This window comes from Podarcis liolepis (genome assembly GCF_965112155.1).
Source record: "Podarcis liolepis genome assembly, chromosome: 6".
NCBI classification, from domain to species: domain Eukaryota; kingdom Metazoa; phylum Chordata; class Lepidosauria; order Squamata; family Lacertidae; genus Podarcis; species Podarcis liolepis.
This window is the reverse complement of record NC_139559.1, coordinates 72374331-72386477: the sequence shown is the minus strand read 5'-3', so window position 1 is coordinate 72386477 and position 12147 is coordinate 72374331. Positions and strand designations below refer to the sequence as shown.

The window sequence follows — 12147 nt, the reverse complement described above, 5'->3', positions numbered from 1 at the left end:
AGGCTGCCTGATATTTTAGAGAGTGTCCCTTTACAGAGAAAAAAAACAAAACAAAACCATTTGGCCATCAACTTTGACGCCCGAGCAAACCAATTCTTGGAAAGCGTGCGCCACTGATTTGAACTTGAGTTCTCAAGAATGCAGCGGTCCTAAATCTATTTTTTTATATATTTGGGGTTCGAGTGGAAATAAAGGAGACTTCCGAGGAAGCACGCTCCTCGGTGGGTGTTTTGGGAAGATTGCAACGTATGCAAACATACAAACAAACGGGTATGTAAGGTGCACAACGCCAAGGCAATGAGTGTCATTTTAGGGGCATTCGTTCCTGCGGTTAAAGTGACACTAGATTTGCAATGTTACTGCAGAATTAAAACTCTCTCTCCCTTTCCCCTCCACCTTTTTAAGGCCGATCTCCTTACTTTTACGCACGCACTTCTCCGGGGTATCTTTAAAAAAACACACCAAAGGTCACAGAACGGAGCACAATGGCGACTTTCCAAGCTGCTTTCTGCCTCCCCCAGCTAGCAACCCACCAATAACTACAAGCTATTCCCAGCTAGACCTGCGATGGGAGATCGTCGGTGGGGGAGGGCAGGGAAAGGGGAGAGCAGTGTATGTGAGCGGGTGGTGGGGGTGGTGGGAGAGAGAGATTAAGCAATGGGGGCGCCCAAACAAGACGGAAGCATCTCCCCTCTCTCGGATCTAGCTGTTCAATGTAGTCCCAAGCCGCTTGGCGCTGGGTTCTTCGCCGACACCTGCCCAGACGCAGGGGACGAGACCTAACTCAGGTATTTGGTTTCCTTCTCCGATTCCCTTGCATTCCCCACCCTCTTATGGTGAGGTTCTCTATAGTTTTTTCTTCTTCTTTTGGACAAGGGGGTGTTTTAAACCGGCCCGCGTCCCTTGCAAGCTACCGTAATCGGCCCCTTCCCTCTCCAAGATTTTAGCCAGGAGCTAAATCTGCTTCTTCCTTTCTGAAAAGCGAACCATCGCTGCAGCAGGGGCGCACGCAGGGAAAAGTCTACGGTGCACCGCTGCGTCTCCCCAGCTCCTCACTCCACTGTAAATTACATCCATCTCTCTCTTTTTAAAAAAGGAGGTGTGTGTCAACCCATCCACATCCCTCCCTCCTTTTCTATGTTTCTACTTTAATGTCCTTTCGCTTTCACTACAAATAATGGCTGAGAGAAGCCCTCCCCCCCCCAGGTTTGCATTTTGTCGTGTGTGTGTGTGTGTGTCGCAGAGGGGGGGGGGAGAGGGAGGGGGAGACTCCTGGCCCGTTTACCTTCGATTCCCCGAGTCCTTCAGGAGGGCGCAATGCGGAGTGAACTGTATCTCGCCGAACTTTGAATCATTCATTAGCACCTTATAATTACTCTGCTAATTAGGCTGACACGGCACTTAATCGGGAGTAATACGTCGCCTTGTCACTGGCAGTTCGCATTACACTGACATTCAACAAGAGACAGGTCGGAGTCGTGGCGTCCTGGAGAAAGTGACGCAAGTTGAGGATCTCCAAAGAATCGGCGGAAAATGTCACACACACACACAAGTATATGCACGCACTCTCCCTCCCTCTCTCTTCCGGAGTCTCATGCGGATAAGTAGGAACTATTCCGGTTTTAAGCCATGGGAGCTTAGTACAAGGGGAGAAACCGGAGTGAAGTGTGAGAAGGAAGGAAGGAAGGAAGGAAGGAAGGAAGGAAAAGAAAGGGGGGGAGCACCAGAGGCCCCTAGAATCTGGCAGAGTGGAATTGGCGGGCGGCACCCGAGCCCTACACTTTGCATCTGGCCCTGGGCCTCGCAGCGCCGGTGAGCTGCCTCTCCAAAAGACCAGGCGTGCAGGCGGCGAATGGGCATCTCTTTGCCCGATTCCCATCTTTTCACCAGGCACGGCTGCTCCCTTCTCTTCGCTCTCCTCTTGGAGAAACCGAAGCCAGCCGTTTCCTCACTTGGCTCCCGACCGAGATCTCATCTGGTCCATCTCTCATCCCTGTTTCCCTGTTCCGCCTCCTCATTCCTAGCTTCCACCATCCAGGAATGTTGCATTATTATTATTATTATTATTATTATTATTACAAAAGCAAAACAAAAAAAGACACCATACTCACCTGTCTCCCAGACAAAGAAAATATGGGAATAGGGGAGAGCAGTAAGGAATCCCTAGAAAGCTGAACTGACCCCCCCTCTCCGCCTCCTCTTTGGAATGGATGGATCCCCCGTGCGGATGCTTGTTTCGCTTTTGTAATGCATCGCCTTGATTTAAATATCTAGGGCACGTGAGATCTCACACCTCCCAACAGCTGGCAAACATTATATATATATATATATATATATATATATATATATATATATATATATATATATATATATATATATATATATATATATGAGAACTGTAACTGTTCTGTCTCACCCCTTAAATATATTTCTCTCTCACTCTGTCCTTTAAAACAAATCCTGCATTTCTTAATGATTTTTATTGGCGTCTAGTGTGGATAATAGCTAACCATTTACATCCAGATATAAAATTGGGGAGGGAAGGAGGGAGGGTGGAAGCCTGCAGATTCTAAAAAAGAACAGTCCCAGTTCTGAAACTGACAAGGTCCCTTGTCCTCCCCCATCTCCCCCCGCCCCCGTCCCTTCTCCAGCTTCCCTTCACTCTTATTGGCTGCCAACTGCTGAGCGTCAGGTTCGACCATCCTGGCTGCCAATGGGGGGGCTCCTATTCTACGGCGGACCAAAACCGAAAAGAAACCCCCCCACTCACACACAAAGTGGTGGGGGGGGGAGGAGAGGAAAGCCACCCCAAACAAACCTAAACCCTCTTGGATGGTTTAGAATAAAGTGCGCGCAGGCGGATGGCAATGGCTGTGACGTCACGGGCGGAGTGGCAGGAGAGAAGGCGGCTGGCGCGAGGAAGAGGCAGGCAGTGGCCGAGGCTCGGCGTCGCCTCCTCCTCCTCCTCCTCCTCCTGCTTTTGCACCACGCCTCAACTTTCCAAGAAAGTTCAATAACTCCTGGGCGCAGGCGAGAGAGAGAGCGCGCGAGCTGGAGAGCCGAGAGGCTGGCGCTGGGAGACCGAGGTGCCGCACCAGGCAGCCCCGCCGGCTCGCCCGCCCCGCTGCGCCTCTGCCTTCGCCATCAGCATCATCGCGCCTCTTCTTCTTCTTCTTCCTCCTCCTCTTCTTCCTCAAGCCACCTTCTTCCTCCGGCTGCATCGCGCGTCCCCCTTCCACAGCGCCCAGGCGATGCCGTCCATTCCACCGGGGCGAGCGCGGCTGCTCTCTCTTAGCGCTGCCTGAACAAGACGCCAAACACGTGTGTCAGGCTGGGGGTGGTGGGGGGCGTGTGTGTGTGTGTGTGTGGTGGGGGGCGAGTGTGGGGGGCCAGCTCTTCCAGAGGGTGCCGATCTCGCGCCTTCCCTCCGATTTCTCCCCCAATTTCCCTCTATTCCTTCACGCTCCCCTTGCTCCATCGTTACCCCCCTCCTCTCCAGAGTCTCTCTCCGTCTTTTGTGTGTTGTTCATGTCCGCATCTCGTCGCCCCCCCTCCGTGCTCTGCCTCCCCAAGCCCTCTCCTTCCCCCGTGTGAATTTCGGCCTTAGACAGCCGTGCTTGGCGAGCTCCCGAGTCGTCCAGGATTGATCGGCGTCGATTGTTTTGTTTTGAAATCCGTGGGTCGGTCGATCTTCCAGATTCCACTCGGTGCAAAAAAACAAAAAGAAAAAAAAACCTGTTCGTGCGAGAGAGAGAGAGAGAAAAGGAGCCGCGTTGGGGGAGGTCTGGGGGATGATCGAAGGCGCTTCTTGGAACGGCGACCATGGAAGGGTCTAGCGGCTCCAGTTTTGGAATAGACACGATTTTGTCTAATCCCAGGTCCGGCAGCCCGGGCATGATGAACGGGGACTTCCGAGCGGCCCACGGCGAGGCCCGCGCGGCGGATTTTCGCAGCCAAGCCACCCCTTCCCCCTGCTCGGAAATAGACACTGTGGGGACGGCTCCCTCGTCGCCCATCTCGGTCACGGCGGAGCATCCGGAGCAGCAGCAGCAGCCGCAGCATTTGGCGCAAGACGGGCTCCCTGCGCAGCATCTTCACCTCCATCACCCGCAGCAGCAGCAGCAGCAACAACAAAGTTTGCAGCCATCTCCCCAGCAGCAGCAACAGCAGCAGCAGCAACTGGGTTCGGGCAGCTGTGCCCCCAGGACTTCTACTTCTTCGTTTCTCATCAAAGACATTTTGGGAGACAGCAAACCGCTGGCGGCTTGTGCACCTTACAGCACCAGCGTCTCGTCCCCGCATCACACCCCCAAACAAGAGAGCAACGCGGCCAGCGAAAGCTTCCGGCCAAAGCTGGAGCAGGACGACAGCAAAACCAAACTGGACAAACGCGACGACTCCCAGAACGAGCTCAAATGTCACGGTGAGTAAAAGGCAGCGTGCGCCTTTTCCGTCCTTCTTCCTTCGCCTTCCTTTTTTTTTTTTTTACGCGCGAGGAGGCTTCGAACGTTCCCGGCGTTCCATTGTTTATGTTTCGAACGTTCGGTACATTCTCGCGGCGCTCCCCCGAGTTTCGCGTCCAATCAAGCCGTCCTCGAATGTTTCTGTTGCACGAAATTCCTCTCGGAACTTTGGACGTCGACTTGGAACATTGAGATGATTTGGCCATAAGCGAAGAACTGAGACGTTTTAGAAAAAAAAAGCACCGGGAAAATAAACCCAAGCCCGGTCAGGAAATTGAAAAGCACTTTCAGTTTATTTATTTATTTTGCAAAGAAATAGAGTTCTCAAACTTTTCTTTTTGCATTTTAAAGAATTAAATATTTAAAGAATATTTATATAGCTGGGAATATTTATTCTCTGTCCGTAAGGTTGTGCATCTTTTCCTTTACCTCCCATTAAAAAGTTGGTAGTGGTGCAAGAAATTTGTGTTCTGAAAGTGTGCTCTTCAACAACACTAATATAATAAATAGCTGGGTGTGATTAGATATTTTAAAATGCATATATGTATTATTATTATTATTATTATTATTATTATTATTATTATTATTATTACTCCTGTTTACACTATTTTAAAAACACAGCTCGCAGAAGTTTAGGAACTATTAATTAATAAGACTCATTTCCAAGAGCGTTCAAAGAAAGTGATCTTTTAAAAAAAGTTTTTTAAAGATGGTTGATCAGATTGGAACCCCCTTTTCATTTTTATTTCATAACCCTCGTGAAGCAGCCTCGCCAGCTGATTTTATACTGTATTGCTGGTTCCGTGGGTTATCTTAAGGAGTGTGCAAGAAATGTGCATTTTCTAAAATCCAAATATATAAGGGCGCGCGTGTGCAACCCTGTAACATTCTGCCAATCGCTGGGGAAAATAATAATAATAAAAAGCTGCTGCCAAGGGAATCCCACTTATCAGGGCAGGAGAATTTGAAACGCGGAGGTAAGAGCAGACACATTTTGCTAATTTTACAGCCTTCAGATATTTTGCAGTGGCTAATAGATGGGCGCTCCAGTATGCTATTCATTTTGCCATTTTAGCATTAGCATAAGAGTGTCCAAAAACAGATGTACAGCCTCGTCTAGCAATTTTTTTTTGTTGGTTAGTTGGTGCACCAACCTCCCCAGTGGGTCAATTAGAGAGATTATTGTTCTTCCTGCAGGGAAGATCAAGGAGCGCCGAGAAAGAGAGAGAGAGAGGGAGAGAGAAGGGGGGAGGGAGAGAAACACCCCAGTACGAACACAGATGGATTGACATATCGATTTCCTAACATTTCAGCACCAGAAAACCCAACCCAGAACAGAACTCCTAGTTGCCAAAGAGAACCCGGCAACCCTTGCGCCGTCGTCACCTGGGCAGGCGAAGTCCAACTTTGCTTCTTTCCCCCGTGACGTAGCAGTCCACGGCTTGGTTTTATAATAACCGTTTCCCCAAGTGCACTTCGAAAGCGGGGAAAAGAAATAGGGATTTGCCGGACGGAGAGGGAAATCAAGCCCCTCCAGAAAGACGGGTGTTATTTGTGCGCGACGGGAGGAATCACCACTCCTGGGAAATCCTTCTTTGAGTCACAGCCTCCTCCCTGAGATTCAGTTCTTAATCCATGGGACCCTACTGCGGCCAACTAAATTGAGGTGTTGTGGACTGCGGGGAAAAAATACAACCGCTCCCCAGCAAAATAAATAAATAAACCATAATTAGTTCTACTGAGCAAATCGGTTGAATCCAACCAAGATCCAAAACAAGGAAGGTCTCCAGACCAGGCTGGGGAGATATTGTGTTTGGGTTTGCGCTGCCCCAGTGCACTGTCTCCGCGCTTTCCTCCGGCACTAAAACCCGACCTCTGCGTCTTGTTCTTTCGTAGGGACAAAGGAAGAAGGCGACCGTGAGATCTCCAGCAGCCGAGACAGCCCTCCGGTGCGAGCCAAGAAGCCCCGCAAGGCGCGGACGGCCTTCTCGGATCATCAGCTCAACCAGCTGGAGAGGAGCTTCGAGAGGCAAAAGTATCTCAGCGTCCAAGACCGCATGGATTTGGCGGCGGCCCTCAACCTGACCGACACGCAGGTCAAAACCTGGTATCAAAACCGAAGGTAGGGCAGGCAGAAGCACGTGGAGGGGGCGAAGGCCTTTCCCCTGGTTCTCCTTGGCATTCCCTCCCCAGTTTTCCCAACGCACCGACTCTCTTATGTTTGAATTAAACCGTAATTTAGGAAGGAAGGGGGAACTCAACAGGAAAGCAACCCGCAGCCTGGGGAGTTGCTGTCCCGCTTCCAATTCCCTTGGTTTTACTCCCAGGAAAGTCTGCAGATTTGGCTGCAACTCTAAAAACGACTTTCCTGAGCGTAAGTCTGCTTTTTGGGGAGCAGGGAAGCCAAATAAAGTCTGCGGTTTCCAAACCGCTTCACTCCATCGCCCCAATCCAAGAGAGCGCAGATAAGGAACGCGTGCTCTGTGTTTGGGTTTCTCCAACCAGGACGCCAAATCGAGCTGGGGACGGTTGCCTTCTCTTCCTGTGGGCCCCGCAAACCCCCGCCAGTTTGCCCCACTCCTTTCCTACACGTGTACCGTGGTAGTAAGTAAAAGACAGGAACCAACCCCCTCTCCCCCACAGCAAAACAAAGGATGGAAAGTGGTGGAGAGTTAACGTGTCAATCAGTGGCGTGGCTTCTTGAGAAAGCTAATTAACATGGCAGGAATCTCGACGTGGAGGGATCCTGCCTGGACGGGTGACCTTAGAGTTCCAGTCTAGGGTCTGGCCCCTTTCCCTAAGGCCCCAGCCTCCTCTTGGTCGCTCTCCTAGCTCCCCCCCCATCTTCCTTCGCCCCATGTTTCTTTCCCCCCTTTAAAAATTCGGTTCTTGGCGCGCCTCTCCAACCCACTTGGAAAGCGCTGCCCTTTTTCCAAGCGTTTCCTCGCTCTTGGCGCCTGTGGATAAGAAACTGGGGTGGGGGGCTGGATGAAGAAACCAAGTCTTAAATGAGTATGTCTCCCCACCCCTCCCCTCAAGAAATCAACAACAACAAAGGCGCTGCAAGAGCAGAAAGCGGAGATTTCTAGCTTCTCGTCGATGACGGCTGCGTTGGAAAAGCGCGTCCAGTTGTCGTCTTTGCCATAATTTTCTGTCTCATTACATACGGTCGCAGCCACCCTAATTCTGTCGGAAAACATTAGTGTCATTTATCGCCAATCTAAACAGCAGCGCCATGTTTATTAATTTGGCTGCAATTGCTGGGTCGTGATTTTGTGTGTGTGTGAGAGAGAGAGAGGAGGAGAGCGAGAGAGCGAATGTGTGCAGGATGCACCAGCTCCGGCAGCTTACTGGGGCTGAGAGAGATGCATGGAGACTCAGAATGGGAACCTGTGTATGTGTGTATGTGTGTGTAGCACACACACACACACACACACACACACACACACACACACGGAAACTGCACTAAGGTTCTGGAATAATTGACTCGCTATATACTCTGATTATTTATCAGCGTTCCTTTAAGTCGGCTGGCAGGAGTTGGGTGTGTGTATGTTGAAATATTCGAACAAACGACTTAATTTGCTTTCGGTTGGGTGATGCTTGCTATGAATTACAGACACACACACACACCAGGCTAGGATTTTGGAAGAACAGAATTCTCAGTTCTTCGTTCTAAATTATCCTCTCAGAATTTAGTCTAAAACCCATTTAGTCTAAAATCAACTTCAGTGGCAGGAGGACCCAATGACCCAGGCTGACACTTCCCATCCCAATAAGTCTTCTAAAACGGTCAAAATAAAGACGCAAAGCGTTTTTGTCGTCTTTTTGGTATTGGGTGAGATTATTTGCAGAATCAAATTCTCTTGATCTGAATTGTCGGTAAAAGTTGGAGCTTCTGTGTCGGTTCTCTTTTTATATATATAAGGGAGGAGGCGCTTACCCCCTGCCCCCCCCCGAAGTAATTGCCTCAGGAATGGAAATGTTAGAGGTATTTTAGGTGTCCCTTTTAAATGGGTGTTTTAGTAAGTCGGACTGAGCTGTGGCTTCCCGGTTTTAAAGCGCAGAAAATGAACAGAGGGGAGGCTGGCGGGAGAAAGAGAGTGACTGTTTGGTTTGAGGAGCTGATAATGAAAAAAAAAAAAAAGAGGTTTCAAGTTTTGTTGTATGCTTGGAAATCTGCCTTTTAGCAGACTTTCAGGTGGGTAGTTTTCAAGTCACCAGCCTCCAGCTTCAGAGACAGGACGAGTTAGAACCAGAGGAAGGAAGAAATGGAGGATGGATGGCTCTATCTGTGCGTAACTCACTGCTTCGTACGTTCTATTATTTTGAAGCGGTTATTCCTCATTAACCATTGCCCTTTCCGCCAATGCAATCCAGACGGTGGATGCAATAATTTTAGAGTCGCTATTACCTTTAAGGAAGAAAGGATCATCGCAATCATTCAAAGGAGGGAAATAAATCAGAGATCTACCCAAGTGGCGCCCTTGATTCTGCTCCTACAAGAAGGGCTCCCCTCTTATTTTGCTTTTTAAAAAGAGGGTGAGGAGTTGTCCTTCCGATCTGATCCTCCTGCTCCCACCGACTCTCCCCCCCCCCCGCAATTTGTGGCCCCGGCCTAGCGGCGTCTCTTTCTCCCCTTCTCCCGCAGGACCAAGTGGAAGCGGCAGACGGCCGTGGGCTTGGAGCTCCTAGCTGAAGCGGGGAATTACTCGGCTCTGCAGCGGATGTTCCCGTCGCCCTACTTCTACCACCCGAGCCTGCTAGGCAGCATGGACAGCACCACGGCGGCCGCGGCGGCCGCAGCTATGTACAGTAGCATGTACCGGACTCCTCCGGCGCCTCACCCCCAGCTGCAGAGGCCTCTGGTCCCCCGGGTGCTGATCCACGGCCTTGGACCCGGAGGGCAGCCGGCCCTCAACCCTTTGTCCAACCCTCTCCCGGGGACCCCCCACCCGCGGTGAAAGCGCTCCCCCTGGGGGGGAGGGGAGCTTCGCCCTCCCCCAGCTCCCCGCCCCCGCGCATTCCGCTAACAGACTCCCCCGCTTCACTCCCCCTCACTTAAGACAACTGCTAATCAGCCAAGGATGGAGCCCAGCCGAGTGAGGAGGAGGAGGAGGAAGGGGGGCGGTGGATGCGAGAGGTTCTCCAAGCAGCGAGAGAGGCGACCGGCTCCGAGCGAGAGCGGGGACTCTGGAACCCGTAAGTGAATCTTCACATCCAGCCAGACCCGCGTCAGTCCGTCCCTTGGCCGGAGGAGGAGGGGGGAAGAGAACTGCGGGGGGAGGGGGGGTTTGCTTGCGATCGTCTCTAGGAGAGAGTTGGGGAGGGGGTGCAAGAAAGAGACTGAGATCCAGCCAGTCGCAGCAAAGACTTTTGAGTGACACACAGAGAGAAAGAGAGAGAGAGAGGACGCCCCTCCCCCCCAACACTGATCCCAGAAGATGAGGAGACGGCGGCGGTCTTGGGGAGACGGAGAAGTTTGCACTGAATTTCTCATGACCTTTTTTTCTTACCGAAAAGTAGCATGCTCCGTATGCTATATATATATCTATATCTGTATCTATATCCATATATAGATATATACGAGATATGTAAAATGTACATTTTGAACAGGCTGGTGTGCGAAGTGATATATCATATTTATTATATGTTGTTCCAAAAAAGAAAAGAAAAAAAGAAAGAAAAGAAAAAGAAAAAAAGAAAAGTCACATATACATTAGTGGTGGTGGTGGTGGGGGAACGGCAACGAAGCAAAACAAAACAAAACAAATCTTCCCCCTCTACTCTCTCCTTTTCCATGCTTTTTTTTGATTCAGTAAAAAATAAAAAATAAATGCTTAGATGACGACGACAAAAATTATATAGATTTTTGATGACTGAAAAATGACAAAACGAAGGGGGGAAAAAGGAAATAAACTTTTATCTTTTTTTAAACAAATGCGTAGGTCCAAACTAGCTAATTTTCTTAAGCCAAACGCGCTTGGCCGCGGGGGGGGGGGGGGAACTCTGCGAAGAAATGCGCAGAGCGTGCCTGCGTCTGTGTGCAATGCTCAAATTCACCCCACCAAAACGTGTGCTGCTGGCGTTCCGTTTTTGAAAAGTTGATAGGAGTTTGTGACTTTTCGAAGCAACAGATTGGAAGGGAGAATCAAGTGTTTTCTTTGGGCGAGGGGAGAGGGGAAGGGAAGGGGGGGCTTGCTACTTCAAGCTTGTGCGGTGAAAGATCCATGATAAGCAATATTGTTTTGCTTTTTAAAAAAAAAATTGAGGAGGGTGGATTTGGTTCTAAATAGGCCGTTATAACCTGGAAATGTTGGGGCTGCTTTTCCTCCTTCGCTGCTGTGTACAATTCTCTCTCTTGTTTTTTGGCTCCCGTTGTTGAATATTTAAAAGTGGGGGGCGGGGAGAGAAAGAGAGAGAGAGGACTTGAATGGTTTGCTAAAGGTGGCCGGATGTCTGGGAAACCAAAATGTGGTCTCCCGGCCTGGCAGCTGTTCCGAGGCCGCAGAAGCGTTGGGGAGAAACGCGGAGGACAGACAGGAAGCGGGAGACGCTCGAGGGGGGCAATTAGGAGCGTGGACCCCAGGCAAGAGAAAACCCACCCCGGGTTCACAGCCGAAGGGGATGTTTGCGTGGAGGGGGCGGCGGGAAGGGGGGCGGGCGAGAGACCTGGAGATCTTTGATCTCTCCCCAGCCCCAGGGGTCTTTTTTCTCCCTTTCCCTCCAAAGACCCCGCTTCTCCTTTTCTCCCTCTACAAATCTTTTTTGTTCAGCTTTTTATTTTTAATTCTTCTTAAACCTCCCCTTCTTAAAAGGGGCAGGCAAATTCGGTGGTGCGGTTGTGTGTGTGTGTGTGTGCGTGTGCGGACTGGAAGACTTTGCGGGGTCTGGGTTGAGAAGGAGCAAGAGGGAAGGCGGGGGAAATGGGGAACAAAAAATAAAAAATAAAACGGGGTGTGTGTGTGTGAAAAGGAGAAACTGTGGCTGGCTTTGCGACGGAACTGGAGGGGGGGGATAACCGCCTGAAAGTGATGCAAAAGGAGAGGCGAGCGGAGCGGCTCCTTCCCTCCCTCTGGCCTCTTTGGCCTGAGTTGGGGGGGGGCTGCCTACCTCCCCCCCCGTCCGTTCTGCCAATCCGGATCAGCCCTTCAAGCCATCAGAAAGCCCCAACCTTGGAAGAACGAGCGCGCATCTCTCCCTCCCCTCCTCCTCTTTAAAATTAGAAAGATATACAGCAATTACCTATAAAACATTCATAACGCCCGTCCAATATTATCACCTCCTCTGAGGTTTGTGGTTGATTCTCTTTGCTTGTGTGGCTTTTCTTTTTGATTTTCTAAAGGAGGGGAGGGTGCGGGGGGGGGAGAAAGCGAGTGTGAGGTGATGGGGAGCGGGGAGAGGAGGAGAAAGAGAGAAGCAGCTAGAAAAGCCTGCGGGCACATTTTATTTGGGCTTTGCTAATTAGAGAATGGTTTGCTGATTCTCTCCCTCCCTCCCTCCCTCTCTCCCTCACCTCTCCTGCTAATAAATTCGCGTTCAAAACCATCTTGACCTTGGCCGCGTCCTCACAAAAGGGCCCGGAAACGCCCACCTCATTTTCGGCTCATGTCACAGCGGACAATTACGCGGCCACCGAGCTGCGGGCGACGAAATTATACACAGAGCGCAGCCAAACCTACCC

At 50.6% G+C, this 12147-nt stretch overlaps 1 protein-coding gene across 3 annotated transcripts; it reads left to right on the top strand.

Annotated features, from left to right (window-relative positions):
* The first annotated feature begins 613 nt into the window (after positions 1–613).
* BARHL2 (BarH like homeobox 2) lies at positions 614–10360 on the top strand. 3 transcript variants are annotated; one of them, XM_083511208.1, is made up of 4 exons: positions 614–788; positions 3879–4423; positions 6360–6585; positions 9115–10360. In XM_083511208.1, the coding sequence occupies exons 2-4, from the start codon at positions 3895–3897 to the stop codon at positions 9425–9427; spliced, it is 1068 nt and encodes a 355-aa protein (XP_083367334.1). In that variant the 5' UTR covers positions 614–788; positions 3879–3894; the 3' UTR covers positions 9428–10360. The 3 variants fall into 3 exon arrangements, with proteins under 3 accessions (XP_083367334.1, XP_083367333.1, XP_083367332.1); XM_083511207.1 differs by lacking the exon at positions 614–788 and adding an exon at positions 2921–3321; XM_083511206.1 differs by lacking the exon at positions 614–788 and having other exon boundaries at positions 3382–4423.
* The last annotated feature ends 1787 nt before the right edge of the window (positions 10361–12147 follow it).

Excerpts from the sequence above, each read along its gene's own strand:
- BARHL2 (XM_083511206.1), top strand. The coding sequence starts at position 3,823 with ATGGAAGGGTCTAGCGGCTCCAGTTTTGGAATAGACACGATTTTGTCT. Across the intron at positions 4,424-6,359 it reads GAACGAGCTCAAATGTCACG|GGACAAAGGAAGAAGGCGAC; the intron begins GTGAGTAAAAGG and ends GTTCTTTCGTAG. Across the intron at positions 6,586-9,114 it reads ACCTGGTATCAAAACCGAAG|GACCAAGTGGAAGCGGCAGA; the intron begins GTAGGGCAGGCA and ends CTTCTCCCGCAG.